This window comes from Zingiber officinale, chromosome 9A, assembly GCF_018446385.1.
Source record: "Zingiber officinale cultivar Zhangliang chromosome 9A, Zo_v1.1, whole genome shotgun sequence".
NCBI lineage: Eukaryota > Viridiplantae > Streptophyta > Magnoliopsida > Zingiberales > Zingiberaceae > Zingiber > Zingiber officinale.
In genome coordinates this window covers 6,175,457-6,200,005 of record NC_056002.1, presented here as the reverse complement: position 1 = coordinate 6,200,005, position 24,549 = coordinate 6,175,457, and the positions used below count along the sequence as shown (strand labels likewise).

The following is a 24,549-nucleotide window of genomic DNA, read 5'->3' as shown; positions in this document are numbered from 1 at the left end:
GGGAAATGTCAGCAGTACATGGATCAAGACCACCTACACAACCAAGTCACTATCCTAATAAATCGAATTGGACTGCCCATTTGCAACTGTCTCTTTAGGTGATAATTACATCTTGCTGCTTGACAGAACTCAGTGGGGGATCACACTATTTGAATTGTTCCATTTGAAAGTTTTTTCCCCCATTTATTATTCCACTTTTTATATTGATTGTAAGTGACCACGCTTGTTTAAATATCATATCTACCTCAGATCTAAAGCAGCAATGAGAGGTGGTCCTTCACAAAAATTCTCTTCTTCACTGGAATACTTATCGACTTATCCACTTTCACCTCACATACGTTTTTTCTCTTCTTTAGGATCCGTCATAAATAGAAGTGGCAAACTAATTAAGCCACGTAACTGAGTAGAGGAAGTCTCATAAAGAGTCGCTATTTGCATTAATTTTTCTAGTGTTGGCTTGTGTGTGTGATCATGATCATCGTCAGTACCAGTCTTCATCGGTGTCACCGATCTCTCTTTGTTGCCCTTAATTTATTGGCGTGTTTGCTCGAGATTTCTATTGAGGACTTGATGGTCGAGTAGACCTGCAGCATTGATGCCAAGGACAGGGACTAAATTAGTGCAGCACTAGGTCACAGGTAAGACACGCTGGTACTGAAATAGCCACAGTTGTATAAATGCCGTTAGTAGTGATGCCATGAGAATTTAACTGTAACATGCCATGATCAGGTAGAACAAGATCAAAAATGGATCTGGGAATCGGTGGGTGATATAATTGATTTATTTGAAGTCCTTTCTCAGTCGCTGTTCATGCTCAGCAAATTCTGAGACGGGTCGAGGAACGTGAATTGAATATGGTGCCCAGCAAGGACCACAAAGAAGACCACAAGGCATCACCCCTGTCAGCTATCTTGATCACTCCCTAATAGGCAACGGCCCAATCCATTCTTAGCCCACATTAACATGACACCGCCCCTTAGGCATTAGGTGTATATTCTTGGGCCCATTGAAGTATCAATCCCGGCCCATATACATTAATAAATTCGTACTTTAAATATTTTAAGTTAGAAAAATGATATGTTCAAATAAAGAATCTCAATGAATGATCAAGGATAGATATATAAAATAATAAAGTCCATAAAAAATGAAATAATAGACTATAAATTTATGTATCTATCCTTAATATTTCATTGAGATTTTTTCTTGAGTCATAAATCTTTAGATTATTGGATTCGATATGTTTGTTTATGTGAATGAAGTTACAGATTCTTAACGAACCTATTTAAAAATCCCCCTATAATTGAAAATTAACTTCTTTGAGTTTGGATAAAAAAAATAGTAGTTTTATAAGCTCGACGAGGCAATTGCGTCGATTTCAATGCTGACTTGAAACAAGATTGTCGTCGCTTCTCCTCAATATTCACGAACAATTATTAGTTCACGACGGCAATTGAGGCGAGGCGATGCGTTTTAAGATCTCGAGCACCGGCAACGTCCTAAGCTCTTCCTGGATCGCGTGCAAATTGAATGATTGATTTAGCTAAGTTTTGATCCCGACGAGTCATGGGCGGCGCCGCGACGTTGGTCGGAGTGAAACGAGTCGGCGATTCCATGCCGCGGGAGGAGTGGGACGACACCATGCCGCTCCCCGGCGACATCGTCCAGGGCGTCGCCCCATCCTGCAGCGCCGGAGACGACCAGGAGCAGCGCCTCGCTGCTTACTCCGCTGCCAGGACTAGGTCGGAGCTCAGCAATTTGTTGAGCCTGCTCAGTCGCCGGTCCAGCTCCGTCTGGGTCAAGGTCCAGCGAGGCGGCGTCACGCTCGAGCTCCGCACCCGCGTCACCTCCTACCGCGGCAGCAACCTCTATCGCCGGTACACCGTCATGGCTGCCGGCGACGATCGCCATGTCGCCGTGCTGGGGGATATGACGCCTCAACGATGCACCGAGCTCCAAGGTGAGAGCCTGAAGCCATTGAAACGCTCCAAATTGAAAAGAAAATTTCAAAAATTTCATCTCTGTGAAACAGAAATGAGCAGAAGTGTGGTGAACATGGACGGAATCAGCAGCGCCTTCGACAGGAAGAAAAACATCTGCTACGACTGGAAGAAGAAGAAGGCGATCTACTTGCCGGATCGCAACGCCACCCTCGTGAGCTCCATCCTATTTAAGCCCTTCCCCACGGACCGTTGCGTGGACGCCGTAACGAGGCGAGCCATGGCCTGGTTCTCTGCCGCCGTCTCCTCAGGTGCGCCGCTCGTCTTCGTCAACGTTCAAACAGAGTTGTTTTGGAGTACTTCTACAGTACGGAGCAGACACAACCAGCAGGCTTCGAAGTCTTCGTTGCTGCCAGTCAAACAACTGTTAGCCGTACGCCTCTGGTTTCTTCCGGGAACCCACGAGATCCCAGTGCTCGTCTCCCCGGAGGAAGGAGAGACCAGGTTCGGACTCGACATTAAAAGAACAGAGGAGGTAAAATTATCATAACACCTTGCATACAGTGTCTATATACATATCTCATTTTACTCCATTGAAATTATAATTTTATTATTTCTGTTCCCGTCAAATACCATGGATAATCAAATTATTGATCAATGAACATGCTGATGTACATGAAGATTATCGATGAAGGAGATGAAAAAGACTAGAAACATACTTCAAAAGAGAGTTCGAATGAAACGGGGGATGAATCCCGATAGATCATTTCAACACTCAAGTTAAGAGTTACTTAGATACCAAACTAGAAGAGGCAAGAGAAGAAGAAGAAGAAGAAGAAGAAGAAGAAGAAGAAGAGAACTTAGTAGAGTTAAAGAGAGTCTCATCTGCTTAACTTCTTTAGTGTTAATATAGTTATTAGAAAAGTCTTCAAATGTTGCATTCTCCCCATCATTATCGTATAAATCAGAGAGGAAATCATATCCAACGGTCGTTAGTTGTCTTTCCATTCACCAAGTGCCGTGTATTTGGAGGACATCCAGGAGATCAAATCTGACAACCACTCAATTATTTCTTCATTTATACAGTGTCACATGTTCTAAAATATTCATAGTTGTTATACACTCTTTTGGGAGTCACAGTCTCATTAATGAGGTGGTTACGCTGCCTTCTTATCCACGTGTCGCATATTTTTGGCGGGCCACGTAAGGTATGAGCCCAATCTAAGGACGGATGAAAATATGTGGTTTATGTTGAGTGGCCTTGAGGGTAGATGAAGTAGACAACATAGGTCGAGGCAGGGATCGAGGATGTCGGGATCTATGGTCGAGATAGAGAGGATGTCAAAATCCGAGGCTGAGATAAGTATGATATCTGGATCTAAGGTCGAGGCAAGGAGGAGGTCGAGATTCAAGGTCGAGATAGGGACAGTGTTGACAACTGAGACCGAATCAGGAGGGATGTTGGAAACTAAGGCCGAAATAGACATGATGTTGGCGAGTGAGGCTGGGGTAGGAAAGATGTCCGGATCTGAGGCTGAGACAGAGCCAATGTCTGAGACTGAGGCTAAGATAGAAATGATGTCGACGACTTAGGTCGAGACAAGCACGATGTCGAGATCCAAGGCTGAGGTACAGAAGAGACCAGGTTCTAAGGGCGAAATCGATTGAGGCCGAGATAAGAAGGATGTCAGGACCTGAGATTGAGACAAGGACGATGTCACGACTGAGGTTGAGGTAAAAGGATATTGGGATCTAAAGCTGAGGCAAGCACGATATTGGTGACTAAGATTGATGCAGGGAGAATGTCAGGATCTAAAGTTGAAACGTATTGATATCGATGATGAAGGCCGAGTCTTAGATGAAGTCAGTGGTTGGTGCCGAGCTCAGGATGATATCGATGATTGAGATGGAGACCGGGATATAATAATGGACTTGTCCTTAATCAAACTCAAATAATCGGGATGCGTGTATTGAATCCACCTTCGTAACTCAGTATAACTTTAATATAGAACACGTGAGGCTGCAGAGTATGCCGTCGCATCAATTACTAATTTTGAATTTGGTCTAGACGTATTAATAAGAACGAGCGGTGTTTTTATGGGGGTACAATATATTGTTTTAAACTATAAAAAAATTAAATTAAAAAAAAAATTATAGAGGCTAAATTTAAGGGTGGCAATTCGGTTCGGGTTCGGGTTGACAGGTTCGGGTTGGCAGGTTGGCGGGTTGAAAAATGACAACCTGAACCCGACTTGATTATGAATTCGGGTCAAATTATTCAACCTGAACCTGATCTGTTTATTTTCACTTGACCCGAACCCGACCAGTTTGACCCGTTTAACCCGTTGACCCGTTTAACCCGTTTGACCCGTTTAACCCGTTTGACTCATTTGACCTGTTTGACCCGTTTGACCCGAACATGACCTGAATTCAATAAAAAAATTTTGTATATTAAATTAAAAATTAAAAATAACATTTATCTACGTAAATTAAAATTCATATCATAAATGATAAATCATAGCAACATTGCTATCAATAGCACATCTCTATGTTTAGGATTTTTAACTCTTTTAAATTTGTAATTTTAGTTTAAATTTATAATTATAAACGGGTTCACGGGTTATAATTGGGTCATTTCAGGTTGACCCGAACCCGACCTGTTTATTAATTGGGTCGACCCGATTTCGACCCAAACCCGAAACTACCCAACCCTAACATGATTTTTTCGTGTTCGGTTCGGGTCGTGTTTTCGTGTCGGGTCAAAAATTACCACCCCTATCTAAATTCAATGCTTCTTATTCTCTCATGAAATCAAACCCATCCGTTAACATGGCGCGCAGGGCTTCATCTACATCAGCTCGGTGTCCAGAGGCTCCGCAGCTGACCGCGCGGGGCTGCTCAGCCTCTGCGATGAGGCGAGCAAAAGCAGGAATTTGTTGGTGATTTCTCGGTTGGAAGGGAGAGGAATCATCCCGGCGGAGGCGTCGCCCGAAGGCCTCATCCGTTGCTGCGACCAGGCGGGCATCAAGGCGGCGCTTGCCACTGCCATACGAGAGCTGGAGGAGGTTCGCCTCCATGTCATGGCTTGGCCTAACCACAGGCCTTGTTCGGCCAACTGCAAGATGGATGCTGGTCATGGACTGCTGCTGCCGCCTGCTGTCACTTCTTCTCCCCAAAATCTTCACGCAAAAGCTTGATACCAATCGATTGAAAACATCTGTGACACACATCTCTCTAGTGATTTATGTGACCTACCAATGAAGCGTTCGAGAAATCAATTCCTGTCATCCCTAGTTTGGAACCTTAAATTAATTTCTGCACTGAGACATAGGTCACTGATACACCTAAAAAAGCACCCTACTAACTCACTCTCCTCCCCATTTATCTCCTACCATCATTGATCATCTTCAATAAATAATAAAAAAAAAACACAAGCAGCCTTTCCATGGAAAGATATGGAAGATGGACATGCAACAAAGGCTAGACGACAAGAAGCAGATATTATTATAGCGCATCAGCAGTATACTCTTTTGGTTGCCGTGGATTTGTGGTCCATTCCATGCCAATTCTATTGTAAATTCACTAGAGTCTGGCGCCGGGCCCTCGGAATTGTTGCAACAGAAGGAGAAATGTTTAGGATCTTTGCCATTCTGCTGCCAGTCACATTCATCCAATGATTTTTCGACTGGGTTTGGCTTCCATTATTTGAAATGTTAGCAGAGTGAATGCAGCAGCTGCAGTGAGTGGTCCAAAAGCGAGTAACTCAGTGAATAGAAGCAACCATTTGCGTTTTGCAGGAGGCTCTTTCAGACGATCGAGCCGCATGACTGTGCTAAAACATTTCTGACTTGCCAATCATTTTGTGTGGCTCAACAATTAGCTAGCTTCGATCTCAATGGAAACACAATTGAGTGGCAGTTACATTAGTGATTGATAATTGTGCTTTCTCGTATTATTACAACAGTGCACCCCAACCTGATGAAATTAACAAAGCCATTCGTAATACTACTATAGTTGTTTATTACTAAACCCACTTAAACACTATTTAGCAGCCAAGAGTAAGAGGATTAAGGTAGATAATGCCACAGATAATTTGGGGGTTGGTTATGTTTTGAGAAAGCGTTGAGATTGAGAAAAGGAGCGATTTGAGTCGAGGCGGGTGGTTTCATACACCGGAAGCTCGTCCGTCCGCCCGCCGCCGCTGCCGCCGCCTCCACTTTCCGTCGCCGTAAAATTCTCCAACTCGAACAGATCGGAGCTCGAATCGCTCATCTCCTCCTCTTCCTCCTCCATCCCCCTCAGTAGCTCCTCCACCCTCCTCCGCGCTTCCAATGCCGCCGCCGATAGCCGCCGCGACGACGGATTCGGCTCGCAGACGCTCCTCTTGCCGCACGGCCGAGGGTCTTCGTCGACGATCACGCTCACCGGGTAGAACCTCACCGTCCGCTTGCCCCCCTTCGCCGCTCCCTCCCTAGTCGAGGGCTTCTTGGTCAGGCACGACCGCGAGTGGGACGACGCCGTGGAGCAGGCGGAGTCGTCGCGTCCGCCTGCGCCGGCGACGGAGGAAGACGGTGACTGCTTTCGCGGCGCCCCTGATACTGCGGATAACAGAGACCCGAGGAATCCGGCGAGGCGGGCACCTGGAGACGCCGGCGTCGCCGATCTGGAACCACCCAGGTCGCGGAGCTTGCCTCGGATCGAACCGGACTTCTTTTTCTTCTTCTCGTCTTCCTCTGCCAGCGGCGGCGGACGAGCTACGGAGCGGAGCGGGGCCACGCCGGTGCGGATCGGCCGGAGACGGGTCGCCGCCGAGTCGGGATCCGAAGAGGAGGAGAAGCCTCCGTAGCTGGAGATATCGGAGGAGCTAGATGTGGAGATAGGCGGCAGAGTTCGGCAGCGGCTTGAACCCCTTTTGTTCGCTGCCTCCGCGGGAGGCCGAAGAGTCGTAGGAAGGCGATTTGGGATGATGCCTGCGGGAGCGCAGCAGCGATCGCGTGCGGATCCACCCCCGAAGGCAGCAGCGTTGCCGTCGGACTCGTCGATGGAGCGGTAGATTGCGTCGAGGAGGGTGGAGGAGAAGGATGGATTCTGGTAACCGCCTTGGTTGTTATCCTTCGCCCACCGCTCTCCCATTCCTTGTTTAATAAATTCAGTCCTTTCCTCTCCAGAGGCGAGGAAACCACGAAGGGACTCGGAGGAGGAGGAGGAGGAGGAAGGAAGGAAGGAAGGAGGACAGGTCGGCGGTAAGCGAGCGGATCGATTCACTCGCGCACAGCAGTCCTTTTTGAGGCGAGTTCACGCGCGATTACATGCTGACGTGGATTTTCCACCCTATTTTCTCCCATCTCTAAGTGCTGGGCCCGGTCGATGGGGTCCGTCGGATTCGTGATGAACGGCATCCATCACGCAATCGAAGTACAATGACCCCTTCTGGTCTGTGTTAATCGGCCTTTTTAAAAAAAAAAAATAAATCTAATAATAGTATATCATTTATTTTTAATAACCCTTTTTAGAGAAGGAAGGCAGTGAACTGTGCATTTAACGCATTTTTATACGATCTCATTCAAAAGAGAAGGTTCAAACTAGTTCTTTATTTTTTTTTTAATTGAATGATCAGTCACTTCTAAACTGCTAGATATGTCACGATCAAACGTAGTGTGAGCATTATTATTATTGCGTCTATTTACTCTTAAAATATAGCACCCTCTTCCGGAACAAACTCGTCCGTGCACTATCACGTTATCTAAGACCATCTGTCAATTTCAAATTATATTCTCTTAGCGACCTAGTAGTAGATCTAGATAGGCTTTAATTGCGTTCTACTTTGTGCAATATAAATTGTTCCAAAACTATTTGGCGAAACCATTGGTTGTAGATGACTAATTAAATTAATGGAAGCACTTACATTGGAGTATAAAGACGTGATGCACTAATCATTTGCCCCCGTGGAACCTATAGTGGGCTTTAAGAGTATAGGATGGTCCTCGCGACGTTCTTAATTGGAGAAGGGGAAGCTTCTGAGACCTTGGAGCACGCTGTCTTCGCTAGATTTAATATACGAGATAGAGACGTGAGACTGTGGGAAGACGGAACATTGTGGTTTAGAAAAAGAAAAAGGTTGCACAATCGTGCACCAAGATGGCTTTGCTCAAGCACCCTTCAAAGTTGCTTCACTTATTACTCTGAGTGCCTTTCTTATGAGCAGTAGATTCTCAAGGATCGGAAGGTATTACGTTACCTAATGCCCAAAGTACCAACATGTACAGTTGGATATCTCGTGCCTTGGGCCCTTATTAATTGCTGGCGCTCAGTCCTTCACCCTGATTTACAAGCAGACATGAGCAACAGCTCCATCATTTTGGTCGGATTAGAGTACAGTGTAAGCTGGAATTGAAGGGTGGGCACGGACGAGGACGCGTTTCACAGTTCTTCACTAATGAGACCGCTTTCTTAGCATTCCGTGGGAAGCCAAGCAAAAGCCTTCATTTCTGTACGTGGTCCCGGGAACTGGGACCTCCTCTTTAACCTCGACGCCATAATATCTAGTGCATAGAATGAGAAGTGACGGGCGATGTGGAGGAGGGAGAGAAAAAAAGGAGTCACCTCTCACAGTTTCTATCTTTCCTTTCCCCTCGTCGGACCAAAGCAGAGTGTCGTGGGATCGAAGGCGTGAAGGGAGAGAGAGGCGAGAGGGGACAAGGAAAATTTAAAAAAAAAAAAAACGCTAAGGCAATCCCGAAGGATGGAGGGGGAGACGGAGCAGAGCTGCAGAGGGAATTAAGGATGAAGGAGACAGCGCAATCTTCTGTTCCCTTCTTCTACAGTGCTTTTGTCCTTCGCTCTAGCAGGTCATTCATTCATTGATGGAGGATCCGACCCGTTTGTGGTCATTTACTGGCCCACCCTGCATTCACAGCTTTAGTGAAAGGCAAGGCAAGGCATATGATGGAGAATCCGATGGGAAACAGATCCGAGGCGGGGAGGGATCGACCAGGTGGTGGTGGCGGCTTTCGAGAGCCATGGACACGAAGATTAGAATGATACACATGCCGGCACGCGTGAGCTCCGACCCACGTGCATTCCTCTTTTCACTTTTCTTTACCATGATTTGTTCTGTCCCTCTTTTTATCTCTTCCGACGACGCGTCGCATTCGACCCCAACCGTGAATGGGTTTCTTTCTTTCCCGTGCGCAAGAACCGTAGACATAATTAATAAGCCCGCTGGCTGTTATTTCGTGCATGTGGGTTTGGAATGAATGTGGGTCTCGTGAGCTCCTTCAATTCTCTCGAGCTTTGGCTCTGCTACTTTAGACTCTAGTGAATCCGTCCTTTCGTCATTCTCGATCGGCGTCTATTCCGTGCACGGGGCTGGCTTAAAAACATCTAAAAAGTAAATTTACCATTAATTAAGTATTATTAATAAAAATTAATTAGGTATTATTTTAAAAAATTAAATACGAAAATAGATGAAAAAGAATATAATTGACTGATATTACCCTAAAAGCTAAAAGCTAGGTATAATAGCCTTAAAAATTATAAAAAAAATCATTTTAGCTGATTAGAATCTAATCATTTAGCATTGTTGATTAGAATAAGCGTAGTAAAATTACCATTTGTTGGTATATTAGTTAAATCAGTTAATTAAAAATTAATACTACACGTAAATGTTATTAGAATTTGTCCAAACTATCTCTAATTAGAGATGAGGTTGAATTGAATCGGATTATATATTCTCAGTTCTCATCCCTCCGTCTCCCTCTTATTTTCATATCGTTGCCTCTCTGAGCCAAGGCACGTATCCCACTTGGTGCTAATATAAAATGTCACAATCATCTCTCCCTCCTTTTCTCTTTGATCTAGCCCAGAAGTTTAGTCGGATGGAGGGACCGGCAACAAGGGCAAAGATGTTGATAGTGGGAAGATTGATGGCCAAAACTCGAAGAGAAGCTGTAAACTTCGGATCTTCACGTGGGGTAAGAAAGTATAGTCGAAATTGGTACTCACGAGTATGCGCATATCATAGAAATATCACACGGGAGTGGTAAGATGAGAACTAGGGAAGGGTTCCAGATATTATAATATATATATATATATATATATATATATATATTCAGAAGAGAAATGTTGGGATCGAAATGTAGCTAGAGGGGGGAGAGGGTGAATAGCTCGTCGCGATCGTCGTGCTCATCGTTGCTCGCTTCTTGGAATGATGTGCAACGAAAATACAAGAAACATAAACAACAACGCTAACTTTAGGGATTTACTTGGTATCCACCTCAAGAATAGGTGACTAGTCCAAAGATCCACACACTCACGCACCCTCCACTATAAAAACACTCTTTCTCGGTAACTACCGAAGGCGGAGAAGTCTTACAACCTCACAATACAACAATGAGAAAGAAAGAAGCAAAATACAAATGAATCTTACAATATTACAATGAAAACTCTAACTTCTTCTTCTTCTTGTTGCAACTCGCCTCTTAACTTAGATGAGCCTTCAAAAACCTTCAAGAACTGGCAGTGAGGAAGAAAAGATCGCTGTGGAGAACTGCTATGATTGCCCGTGGAGAAGAATCGAAAAAGTGCCGAAGAAATGCTTGCCGAAGAAATGCTTGCCAACGACTAATATATGTGCTAACGGTCAGATCCCAATCGATTGGATTGCTCTCAATCGATTGGGGAGGCTTTGGATCTATCGGTCGATCGATCCAGAGTGCCTCTGTGCTCTCGGGAATTGCCTAGATCGATCGGCCGATCAATCCAGGGCTTATCGTGCGAAATTGCAGCTCCCAATCGATCGAGCGATCGATTGGAGGCTCTGAATCAATCCGCTGATCAATCCAAAGCTGTTCTGTGCGATCGCGAGCTTCTCCCAATAAATCCACCGATTGATTGGGAGGAGGCTTGTCGTGGGGACTCACCCAATCGATTGAGCATGAGCCAATCGATCGGCTAATCGATCCAGCTCATGGTTTTTATCCAAAACCAAGTCCAAAGTCCCCTAAACCAACATTCGATCAACCATGACCTGTTGGTACATCATGCCTAGCATCCGATCACCCTTGACCTGCTAGGACTCCCTCACCAAGTGTCCGATCAATCCCTTTGGTTCACTTGAACTTTTCTCCTCGTGCCAAGTATCCGATCAATCCCTTTGACCTACTTGGGCTTTCACCAGATGTTTGGTCAACCTTAACCTATCTAGATTTCCTCGTGCTTGGCTTCACTCACCGGGACTTTCCCCTGCCTGGCTTCACTCACCAGTACTTTCACTTGCCAAACTTCACTCATTAGGTCTTTCACCTGGCTTCACTCACCAGGATTTTCCATACTGCCTAGCTTCACTCACTAGGTCTTTCACTTGGCTTCACTCACCAGGATTTTCTTCTGCCTAACTTCACTCACTAGGACTTTCACTTGCTTAGTTTCACTCACTAGGTCTTTCACCTGGCTTTACTCCCCAGGATTCTCCACTCTGCCTAACCTCCCAGTTAGGACTTTCACCTGGCATCACTTATCAGGATTTTCCAGTCAAGTATCCGGTCAACGTTGACCTATTTAACTGTCTTTCACAATCTCCCCACATGAACAATTACACCTGTAATCTCCATGTATTGTCTACATATATTGTCAAACATCGAAACTCAAACATCAAGATTCGAGTTTGAACCAATTCAAGCTCAATCAACCATGTCAACCTTGACCTAGGGAATATCGCACCAACAAGAAATACTAAAACAATTAAAATTTGATCTAATAGAATTGTTAGATAAAATAAGTAATAATAAATATAAAAAGTTTATGTGACTTTTAGGAATTTTTTGAAATTTTTATAGTTTTTTAATGAGTCATTTTAACTTTTATAGAGATAAAAGGGTACGATGTAAAGTCGGTTTAAAATACTCCATTAATGTGGAAGTTGATTGAAATATAAACATAGATTTTAATTGTTTAAACCTAAGTTTTAATTAGCGAACACATGGAGTCGTCGCCTTCTTTCCCCCTACAAATGCGACATAGCGTGCTCGACAAATGACATCATCTGCACACTGAGAATTACCGATCAGCTGTAAAGATCACCGGAGAGACTGTTTGTCCAGTTAGTCGGACTTATTGCCTCCTTCGACTAGATTTGAGGGGAAGACTTGTGTTGCAGCGATAAAAGGGAGCCCATCGAGCATGAATCAAGGGCGAAGGCAGCAGTCAACATGGATGTCAAAGTTAGGAAAGTCAAAGCCAGAGGACCAACGAGCTCACCAAAAGTGGAACGAGCAGTATTCGTCGCCAACTGCTGATCGGTCTAGAAATGTCCGATCAACCAGCAGGTTTATGGGAGCAAATTATGTTGGGACCTTGACGTCCGTTAGAGGGGGGTGAATACCGTCTCACTCAAAACGTCGCTTCCTACAATGGTTAGTGTGCACAGCAGAAATACAAGATAAACACTAATAAAATAAAGCAAACCTAACACGTTGTTTAACGTGGTTCGGAGATGAAGCTCCTACTCTACGGCTGTCCATAAGGTGGATGATCCTGATCCATCGGTGGATGACTCCCCGAAAAACCTCCGGCTAGCTCGAGTAGCTCCTTGTGGGTGGAGAAACCTCGCCACAAACTCGTGCAAGCTCTTGATCACTCAAGAAGACCTTGGAGACTCTAATAGGGGTTAACCATCTCTATTTTCATCAACCTTAACCAAGTTTCCAATGCTTGGTTATATAGGCCACGAGTTGGAAAACCTCGCCTACTAGTTGACTGCCAAAACCATCAGTGGACTGTCCTCTGTGGAGATTCAACCATTAAAATCCAACGGCTCGATACCAATTGACTGATACTTCCATCAGTCGACTGCTCCATACTAACCGAACGTACAGAAGCATTCTGTTCGCTCACAGTCGACTGCCCGGTCGATCGCACCAGTCGACTGATGAAAACACAGTCGACTGCTACAGTACTGCTACAATAAAACCCTAATCCTGGGATTTAACTCTCGAGTACATTCACTCAGCACTTGTCCTCGCCCGACCAACCTAGACCTAGTCTTCTAGCCTCCTCCATCAGCCTTGCGTCCCTCGGATACCTCCCCATCCTTCACGTCTTGCCTTCTGGAGCTTCCATCAGCCTTGTCATTATTATCGGGTCTTCCTTTGCCAAGAGGTTACGCCTTCGGGACTTCATCCATTGCCAAGTCACACTTGGACTTACCTTGCCAAGACTACATGCTTGGACTTATATCGTCAAGACTCATCCTTGGACTTTCCTCCTTTACCAAGATCACACTTGGACTTTCCTTGTTGTACCTGTATCATGTACACTCATAATGCATATCAAATATAATAATAAACTTAACTTAAACCTTTGCCCAAACATCAAAACCTAAGGTACTCAGATTGCTCGAACAAATTACTCATCTGGACGGAACAGTCAGAACATCATATGCTCACAATTGACTAAGTGAGTGTTAGGCCAACCAGAACACATGTTCGGTCGGACCAGAAATAGTCTGCCAAACCGAATCACTACGAAGAAAAACAGCTGAGGTCGACCGGGCGAGAAATCCTGGTCGACCGGCTTCCTCGCTCGGTCAAATAGTAGGTCCCCTCCCATATCTTTTAATATCTCTCTAGGAGGTAATGCCGCTGACAACAAGGCATGGTCAACAGGTAAATTGTATGACGGAAGCTTCTACTGTCTTGTTAGGGATTTGCATGCCCTGTTAAGATATAGAGTAAGAGACGCTTTCCTAACATATCTTTTCATAGGATGGTTAGGAAAATGTACTTGCCCTCTACCTGCAGCATATAAATAGATCCAGCTTTCATTTGGATCTTCCGCTGGTCCGTTCGCTTGAGTGATTGTGGTCAACTGAAATAGGGCTTACTCGAACCCAATTTTCGGCCTTCTCCTCGAGTAGGCTTCCACTCCGACTTCTCGTCCCTCGAACATCATGTACATTCTTCTCGTCCACTGATGTACTCTTCGCAGCACCTCGTCCTTCAGACGCACCGAGCTCGTCGGCTCTCTCTTGTACCGTCCTTCACGCTAGCCGCGTCTTCTACTCGACTTCCTGTGCTCCTAAACTCCTGCACACTTGGACATAGGGATTAAACCAAAATAGGACCTAACCTAACTTAGTTGATCACACCAAAAACAACCTTGGGGATCCAACAATCTTCTCCTTTTTTGATGTGAGCAACCCAAGTTAAGTTAGGGTAAAACAATCATAAAGTAAAGAAATAAAATTGCAATACTAAGTAAATAAAGTTACAATTATGCAATAAGGTGCAAAGATTTTCAAAATTTAAAATTTTGAACTATTTCCCCCTAGACATAATCTTACCTTCTCCCCCTTTGATCATACAAAAATTGGGGTACTTAATAAAATCTAAGGGTAAAAAAAATAGTTTTAACAAGAAAAACTTTAAAAAAATTCTAAGTAAAATTTGAAAATATTTCTAAGTGAAGTTAGCAAGTTAAGTAAAATATATTTTAATAAATGTTGAATCATTGACAAAAATTGAAATCTTTTAATTTAATTAACTATTTTATGTTTATCAGTTTGTCAATTAATATTCAATTCAGAAATTGGCTTCCAAACTGTGACAAGGTACTAGGTCTTTTTGGTTATTAGATCATCAACTATTTCTAGACAAACCCACTTAATGAATTTAAACATTTAATCTACTATCTGAAAGCCTAATAGAGATTTTAATTCAAATATTCTTTAGGAGCCCAATATAGGTTCCTTCCTACTGGATTAATTAGAAATTTGCAGGGTACATAACTTTTAGGAATTTTCCTAATTTGACCTTTATGAAATCTAAGATATCAGTTCAGATTTCTATATTTCCTAATATTTTCATTGTATGAACATGCACGATTTTTTAAATTTTCTATCTCTATTTTCAATTTGTTATTTTCTATTTTTATATTATCATATAAATCTAGTGGGCATACTTTGAACAATTGTATTTTTAAATCTATGTTTTCTTTTTCTAACTTGTAATATTTTTTAGTTAATAATTTTATAAATTTAAACAATTTGTCAGGTGGGAGAGATCATACCTTACTTACCTTATCGATCTCATTGTCCGTTGCTCCTCCTGAACTGCTGCTTTCTTTTGTTGATGCTCCCCCTTCATCAATGCTCTCGATGCTCATTTTCGGACGAGCTTGCTTCGTGTTTGACTTCTTGGTAACTTGCCATCAACGCAAGTTCAGAGAAAGCTTCAACTTTTGACTCGGACGATGCATCCTCCCACGTCGCCTTTAGGGTCTTGTGTTTGTTTGTTTGGACAGGCTTCTTGTCTTTGCTTTTGTCCTTCTTCTTCAATTTAGGGCAGTTGTCCTTTACACGCCCTTCTTCATCGCAGTGGTAGCATTTTATTTTTCTTCTTCTTCTACCCTGCACTTGATTAAATTGCTTATATTTAAATAATTTTTTAAACTTACGTACTGTCAGCGTTGTTTCGTCATCATCGAAGGAGGATTCTGACACTTGTTCGTCCATTTTTTGCTTTAAGAGGAATATTGTGCTTTGGCTCCTTCTTTGAATCTGCACATCTTGTTTCATGAACTTCAAAAGTAGAGAATAATTCATCTAAAGTAACAGATTCAAGGTCCTTAGAGATATAATATGTATCCATTAATGATGGTCATTTTTTATTTCTAGGGAAAACATTAAGTGTGTACCTTAGCTCATCTCGGTTGCTTACCTTTTCTCTAAGATTCGAAAGACCGGTGATTAGCTTCTTGATCCTCGAGTGAAGATGCGCTACATGTTGGTGCAGCGGGGTCGGCAAGAGGGGAGTAAATTGCCTGCACAATAAGAATACCCTCCTCATTTCTTTCAACTCAAAAAAATACAATAATAATAAAGAAATAAACTAACAGAAATAAAGAGGAGACAGAGAATTTAACTTGGTTATAATCCAGGGGTTGTTAATCCAAGGCGATGAAAAAGCTCAGAAAGATCTCTTTCTCTGAAGGCAGAGAAGTCTTTTACACACTGAAAGCTCTAAACTATTGCTAGAAATTGAATATTGAGTTGATTGATTAATTTCCTAGCTCCAGGGGCCTTTATATAGCTCCTGGAAATCTTATCCTGAGTGTTGAAGGCGCCTCCAAGAGGGTTGAGGGTGCCTCCAAGCAGTTTGACCGGATAAAGCTCGATCCGATTGCAAACGGTCACGAAAACTGGGTCTGAGGCTCCTCCAATGCCCTTGAAGGAGCCTCGGACTGGTTTGAGGCACCTTCAAGGTGATGGAGGCGCCTTCAATGTTGAGGGTGCCTTCAACCTGCATGATATAAATAGCTTTCAACTTCTCTTTTTCCTCTTCTTTCGAAGCTCCGATCGCTTGGGTGATTTCAGCCAACCGAAATAGGGCTCACCCGAACATAATTTCCAGCCTTCTCCTCGAGCAGACTTCCGACCCGGCTTCTCGTTCTTTGAACGCCATGCACGTTCTTCTCGTCAGCCGGTATACTCTTCCATAACTCTTTCGTCATTCGGACGCACCGAGCTCGTCGACTCCCTACCCATGTCATCCTTCTCGCTAGTTGCGTCTTTTGCTCGACTTCCTGCGCTCCTAAGTTCCTGCACACTTAGACACATGGATCAAATAACAAGCAGAATCTAATCTAATTTGGTTGATCACATCAAAACACCCACGGGGTCCAACACTACAATCTCGTCTTCTTCTAATCGGAGGTTGCTAATCTAGTTGCGAAGTAAGTCCTGTTTTGCAAGTTTTGCCTCCGAGGTTCCTTCGTGAAGTTCCAGGAATTTTTCCCAGAGCTGCTTGGCAGACTCGTAAACTCCGATCCGGTTGATCTCTTGTCGCGGTAGGATGCTCAGCAGATGAAATTCTACTTTTCTGTTTGCCACGAAGTCGGCTTGTTCCTTTTTTGTCCAGTGGAATTTATCTTTACCTTCGGGTGCTGAAAAACCAACCTCCATTATCAAACATAAATTAAAATCAGTCTTGAAAAATACTTCCATCTTCTTTTTCCAGTTGGCGAAGTCCCCTTCAAACTTTGGTGGGTGAATGGTTGATCTGGTCATCTCATGTGTTTCGTTCGGCGATTAGTCCTCCTGAAGCGACCTTGGCTTTGATACCACTTGTAGGTCCGGGTAGATCAGCTAAAAGGGGGGTTAAATAGCTTGAAAAATAAATCAAGACCTTTCTCGAACTTTGGAATCAGATTATTAGCAACAACATAAAAATAAACAATAAAAGAACTGAAAGAAGAGGCTCAGAATTTTACTTGGTTACAACCGGAGTGATTGTTAATCCAAGACAATGATAGCACTAGAAAAACTCCTTCATGTAGGTGGAGAAGCTTCTTACAATCTTTAAACGCTCAGACTATTGCTAGGAAGTTGATACAAGAGTTGATTGATTATTTCCTAACTCTAAGAGCCTTTTTATAGCTCCTAGAAATTCTATCTACAGCTTGAGGGCATCTCCCAAGGGTATGAAGGGTGCCTCCAGTGAGGCGGCACAGATAAAACTTTATCCGCTATGAACGACCACTTTGGCCAGGTCGACAGTGCCCTCAATGCTATGGAGGGCGCCCTCTACATCATGGAGGGCGCCCTCTACCTGCAGCGTATAAATAGTTCTAGTTTTCCTTTGGATCTTCCGTTGCTCCGTTCGCTTGGGTGATTGCGGCCAACCGAAATAGGGCTCACCCGAACCTAATTTCCGGCCTTCTCCTCGAGTAGGCTTCCGCTCCGGCTTCTCATCCCTCGAATGTTGCATACGTTCTTCTCGTCCACGGGTGTATTCTTCCGCGGTACCTCGTCCCTCAGACGCACCGAGCCCATCGGCTCTTTCTCGTGTCATCTTTCTCGCTAACCACGTCTTCTGCTCGACTTTCTGTGCTCCTAAGCTCCTACACACTTAGACACAGTGATTAAATCAAAACAAGACCTAACCTAACTTAATTAATCATATCAAAATAACTTGGGTATCCAACATAATATAGTTAGTTGAATTGTTATTCGATAATTATAATACTGGTTGATTCATTTACTAATAAGATTCTGATTAATTAATATTGATTAATTGATTTATAGTTGGATTAAATTGATGAACTAATTAGGAGTATTTGATTTAATTGATGTATTAGTATAACAGTAATTGAATTTAATTAGAAGTTAATTTAATTAAAGTGAGATCTAGTTAGTTAATTGATTAATTTGTGATAATTGGGTGATTAATGTAAATTATGAGTAATAATTGAGATTTACTTAACTTGATAGTTGATATTTAATGGAATTTTTAATTGAATTGGTGATTAACTAATAGATATTTAAAGGATAATATATAAATTAATCTATAGGCTCATAAGTCTATTTGACTTTCTAATTAGGATTATTCTAGTTCATAGTGTTGCATTGTATCTTATACTCGTAGGATTTGAGTTTGAGATGAATCTTAGACTTGAAGATGGTTAGAATAATTTATAATAGAGGTGGATACTTTCTATTTTAATCTCTTTAGTTTTTTTTATCTTAGTACATAATTATTTATTATCATTTATTAATTAGGCAGCAATTACTATTTACCTTAACTCTATTTTATTAACTTCTTGAGTTGATACTTTATTACTTGTTCTTACATTTAGTTTATTTAATATTCATGCAGTCTTGTTGTTATCCATGCATTTATTACTATTTATACTTTTGTCATTATATTTGTGATATTATAGTGTAGTTTGTAAAGCTTTACCTTTAGATGTGATTATTTCTATTGGTTTGGTTATCATTGTGTATATACATTTACCTCTGGAATGCCAACTAGACCATTAGATGGGATCCTATGGTCTGCAAATTACGAATCAGAGGATGATCCACTATATTTGATTGGTAGATTATGATGGATCCCACCTGTTTAATAGACAGGGTCCATCAAAATGGACCAATCCATCAGTGGATCATCCTCTTGCTCGTAAATTGTGAACCAGAGGATCTGTTTTCCTAGACCAGATAATGGTAGCATGTATTGTCGCTCGCAGTCCGTAGCTAAATAACTACATGTCCTATCTGCCTATTAGACTAGGTAGTGGTACCATGTATTGTCGTCCGTAGACAGTGACATTTATGTGCTCTGATTGCTCACTGGACCAGTTGTTGGTAGCGTGCATTGTCACCCGTAGTATGTAGTTGAGGAACTAAATACCTACCTCGTCCTATCTGCCCACTGGATTACATGATGGTAGCGTGTATTGTCGCCCGTAGATAATGGATATCTTGACTGTCCACAAGACTCATTCGCGGTAGTATGTTGTTGCACACAATCAAGAGTTGTTATTTGTTTGAAATATTCTAAGTTTATGTAAGTGGTTTTTGAATGTACTGTATGTACTCCCGATTTATTAGTTATACTTGCGGAGCTAGTGAGTGAAAGATTTCGTTGTTGGTTATGATTTGTTTAGTAGATGATTTTATGTCGATATTTTTACTTTTATAGTAAGTATTATTACTTGAAATTGCATTCATGATCCTCTCATATATAGCATCATGCACTATCTTCTTATATCCACTAAGTTATTATACTCACTATCCTTTATTTTTTCTTATATTTCCATATTAATGAATAAAAAATATGTCATGTTGTTCAAAGATTTTGACTGCCTGCCCTTCTTGAGTTTAGATTGTTGTCCAAGTTGGCTGGACTTTTAAAGTCGTAACAGCACCAGATTCGAGGCAACCAAATTTTGAGCGTGGAGGTAGTCTTTAATCCCCCGGTGTGGCGCTGGGGGTGAGCTTCACTTACAGTTTATACATTCAAATTAACGGCCAGCAGAAATAAATTCTTGTTGGTTAAATTTTTGGAGTAAAATGAAAAAAAACCGAAGGCAGGGTAAAAACAAACATAATTAGAATACGGTAAATCTGGATGATTAAAATCTAATCATCTAGAAAAAATAAATTTAGTTAGTTAAAAATTAATTAGGTTAGTTAAAAAATTAATTAAGTATTATTAATAAAAATTAATTAGGTATTATTTAAAAAATTAAATATGAAAATAGATGAGAAAGGATATAATTGACTCATAAAATATGATATTATCTTAAAAGTTAGATATAATGATCCTAAAAATTATAAAAAAATTCATTCTAGCTGGCTAGAATTGAGTCATTTAGCATTGTCCATTATAATAAGCGTAATAACATTATCATTTGTTGGTCTATCAGTTAAATTAGTTAATTAAAACCTAATACTACACTGTTATTAGAATTTGTCCAAACTATCTCTAATAAGAGATGAGGTCGAATTGAATCATATATTCTCTGTTATCATTTCTCCGTCTCCCTTCTATTTTCATGTAACTACCTCCCAAAGCCAAGGTAAATAGCCGCCTTGGTGCTAATCTAAAATGTCACAATCCTCTCTCCCTTTTTTTTTCCTTTTATTTTCATATACAATTCTTGATGTACCAATAATTATTCATTCGATCGAGATTTATGAGATGAAGGAACCGAACTGTACGTTAACCATAATCGATTAGTTCTTATAGATACTATTCAGTGATACCTAGGGAATCATGGGGTGGTGCTACTAAATGCTCTTATCATGATTCGTTGGGTGTTAATCAGAATTAGTTCTGACGTCCTATAATTAAAAAGTTAATCGTAGGATGAAGCTATTAAGAGTATGCCCGAATAAAAGACAAGTATAATCCTGAATCACAAAGAGTTGTGAACTCACGACTAATTGTATCCCTGAATCATTGAGGGTCATACAAGTATTGGTCTCCCTATTTCCCGTTGAGAAAGTCAAAATTCAAGTAGTTGAATTTGATGAATAAAGTTTGATGTAATCAAAATTTGACAAAGAGAGTTTGATATGATCAAATGTTATAGTGATTTCCAATCAATGGAAACAATGAGTGGAAGAGTTCCACATAAAGTATATAAATTAGATTTATATTATTGTAATAGTGAGTAAGTATGTTTGTCGCATCAACAATATTAGATCGTTGATATAATTACAATGAACTCATATTATTGGGTTCTAGAAAAATTTTAAAAACCCAATAAACAAAGATGGAAGAGATATTGGACTTTGAAAATTCTAACCCTAAAAGGAAATGTAATATTTTAATATTTGCACCATGAAATTGAAAATGGAAATTTCATTTCAACGTGTAATGAAAAAAACAAAGAGAATTTTTTTATTTTTTTTTCTTTTCCACTGATTCTACGTTATCCATTTTCCCACTCTATCCACTCCACCTAAGCCACTCTCTCCACTCCTTTTGAAAAGAAATGGCAGCACTCAAAAAGAAGAACAACGGATAGAGCTTATGGGATGAAAAATATACTCCATCAGTAGCACCTCTTGGAGCCTTCAGCATTAAAATTTTTGATCTTCCTTGAGAATTTTGGCAGCCACCTTTCTTTGAAGGAAGACAGAGATCTTCTTCCTCTCTTTTATCAAAAAGTCCTATCTCTTTGTTATTGCTTCTCCTCTCCGAGAAACATTGTTGTCGCCCATCTTCTTGTCGAATTTTGGAAGGTGTAGTCCCTTGTTGAGGACTATTAGACAACCCCTTGTGAAGGGGTAATTGGGCAGCCCCTTCCTCATCTTTAAGGAAGACGTTTTGATCATCTTGACGAAAAATGACACTTGATCTCTAGTGCGATTAGGTATTGGAAAGAGGACTCCGATCGTGGACCAGATTAGACGAAGGAAATACGAGCTCATGACAATCAACAAAGAGTTATTTCGCGATATATCTATCTATCTATCTATATATATATATATATATATATATATATATATATATATATATATATTGATGAGCATGTTAATAGTTTTATTTTGGTTATGCTTAAATGATCTAATATGTTTATTTTAGATAATTTAGCATGTCTAAATAAAATGATTAAATTAGCATTATATGAATCAATTGTATGATAATTTATCTTTGTTATGCTTTTAGGATCTTACTTATACGGTTAGATTGTAATGCATGCTTAGATAAATATCATTATGTTTTAAAAATCATATACGAATACTCCTTTGATTTAATTGTTAAATCACAAATAAAATTTTAAATTTCCGTTATGCATAGGAGTGTAGAAACACGATAATTGAATTTTTAATTTGGTTCCAACAGGCGGTGTAGAAACAAGATCAACAATGCATAGAGAAAGAAGAGTATTTCTGGATAAAGAAGCAAAGTGATTTCATAGCCAACAGTAGAGCGGAATATCACTTATTAAGTGTATTACCGCCTCAAGAATTAAATCGCATCAAAAGCTACACATTGACAAAAGATCTTTGGGAGAAGTTCCTTGAACTCCACGAAGGAACATCTGAAGCTAAGCTTGCACGACGGGACATTCTTCGGAACAAGCTAATGAACATCTGCCTGTAATAAGGTGAGAAGATAGCTGAACTACACGTGAAGATCAAATAGCTGATCACCGGACTGGTCGACCTCGGTGAAACGATAACCAACTGGGACACGGTATTCTACACACTCAACATTTTTCTCAGTACTTCAGAATGGACCTCAATAATCGACGCCTACTATATCTTGAAGAACCTGGAGGTAAGTACCTTAAAGGAACTCTTTTCAACTTTAAAATTACATAAAATCAGATGTGAAGGTACAACAAAATAATCAAGCCAAAATCTGACACTAAAAGTCACCAAAAAGGACAAACCTGAGTTAGACTCAAATCTTGAAGGAGACTAAGAAGCTTACATGGTAAGGAAGTTTAGGAAATTTTTTAGATCTAATAAATTTAAAGAAATATAGAATAGAAAAAATCTAATAAATAGAAAAAAGGTTCGATGCTACCAGTGTTAAAAAGGAGGACTACCTAGAACTCAAAAAGGAAAAAGACAAGAAGCCCAAACAAAACAAGCACAAGAATGCCACTTGAGACGAAAGCTCATCATCCGAGTCAAAAATAAAAGCATACACCAGACAAGCACTGATGGCTAGCCACGAAGAACAAAGCACCTCAGAAACCAACATCGATGAAGGGGGAGCTATATCAGATGAATACAATGAAGCAGGGGGAGAATCAAGCTTCAAATCCAACATGGTAAGTGAGGTATGCCTCTTACCTCATGATCAACTGTATCTCGGTATTAAATCAATGGTTAAATCAATGTGCAAATTAAAAACTAAAAAAGAAATATTAAAAAAGGAAAACTTAGAAATATTTTTTTTTTTAGAAAAATCTTGCTTAATAGAGGATCTTGAAAAATTGAAACTTGAAAATGCAAATCTAAAGGATCAAATAAAAAATTTAAAAAATGTTGCATGCATGCTCAAATTTAAGATATTCTCAAGGATTAAATTAGTATTATAGATTTCATAATGGTCAAATCAGAAAAGTGATAAAACATATATATCCCTAGAAAATACTTGATCAATCCAGTAGGAAGGAACCTATATTGGGTTATAAAATCATGCTTAATTTAATTTGTGCATATTTTTAATTTTAATTTGGTTTAATATTTGCCTTTTAATTGCCCATTGTGCTAAAATAAATTTCTTTATATAAGTTATGTTCAAAATTAATTAGTTATTAATTTGTTTGAAAAGAGGAATCTTATTTCCTATCTGTAAAAAAATTTCCAAATTTTTTTATCATTGTATTATTTTTATGATTTATTTTTCAAATATTATTATTTTCAATTTAAAAATATCTCTCAGAGTTATTTTTATAAAATTTATTTTTCAATAAACTCTTATAATATTCTCTATCCAATAAAATATTTTAAAAATATTTTGACTAATATTTAATTTTCTATGAATTATTTATCTAAATACTAATTTTTAATATTAAAAATCCTTGAACATTTAATTTTTAAAAATTTATTTATTTTATAAAAACATTAATTCTATTTCTCAAGATTTTTTGAATAATAAATCTATTTTTATGCATTTTTAAGAAAAATTTATCTTTATGTAGTAAATAATTTATTACTGCTTAAATTATTTTATTTTTTGTGAAAATTTTATTACTACTTTGGATATTTTTACTTAACACTTATAAAAATTCTCAGAATTTTTCAACGCCTACAATAATTTTCAAATTATTTTTATTGAAATTATTTTTGAAACACAATAATTAGAATTTTGAGAATAAATTTTATTTTTTTCCAGTCTTAGTCAATGTTTTGTGCATTCCTTAGACTTTAATTTTAATTTATTTTAGTTAATCCCATATTTTTAATGTGATCAAAGAGGGTGAGTTAAAAGATAATAGGACATAACTCTTACTTGGTTGATTACAAAGTACTTATAATCTTTCCTTTTTTTATGTGAACAACCTAAGTTAAGTTAGGGTAAAAATAAGACATTTGAAATAAATGAATATGCAAGTTTAAAACATCATATATGCAATATTATATATATATATATATATGCAACATCAGCTAACTTATCTTTTGTCGAGCTGTCGCGATCCGTTGCATTATGGATAAAATTTTATCCACCACTAGGTACCTGGATCAGCGTTATAGATACAATCCCGATTTCAATAGTTGCAAAATAACACTTATAAACGATTTCTTTTTGTTATACTACTTTTATCAGTTGTCAATGTTTGTAAAAAGGCTACTCCGCCCAAAAGA

At 40.0% G+C, this 24,549-nt stretch overlaps 2 protein-coding genes across 3 annotated transcripts; one reads left to right on the top strand and one right to left on the bottom strand.

The window, feature by feature from the left end:
* Window positions 1-1,343: 1,343 nt before the first annotated feature.
* Window positions 1,344-5,238, top strand: LOC122020982. Of its 2 annotated transcripts, XM_042579048.1 has the most exons (3): window positions 1,344-1,957; window positions 2,030-2,472; window positions 4,778-5,238. In XM_042579048.1, exons 1-3 carry the CDS (start codon window positions 1,564-1,566, stop codon window positions 5,132-5,134), a joined length of 1,194 nt encoding a protein of 397 aa, XP_042434982.1. In that variant the 5' UTR covers window positions 1,344-1,563; the 3' UTR covers window positions 5,135-5,238. The 2 variants fall into 2 exon arrangements, with proteins under 2 accessions (XP_042434982.1, XP_042434981.1); XM_042579047.1 differs by having other exon boundaries at window positions 1,344-2,472.
* A 626-nt stretch (window positions 5,239-5,864) lies between these two features.
* LOC122020566 (protein BIG GRAIN 1-like) lies at window positions 5,865-7,204 on the bottom strand. Its single transcript, XM_042578543.1, has one exon. The coding sequence runs from the start codon at window positions 7,068-7,070 to the stop codon at window positions 6,042-6,044; it is 1,029 nt and encodes a 342-aa protein (XP_042434477.1). The 5' UTR covers window positions 7,071-7,204; the 3' UTR covers window positions 5,865-6,041.
* Between the last annotated feature and the right edge of the window lie 17,345 nt (window positions 7,205-24,549).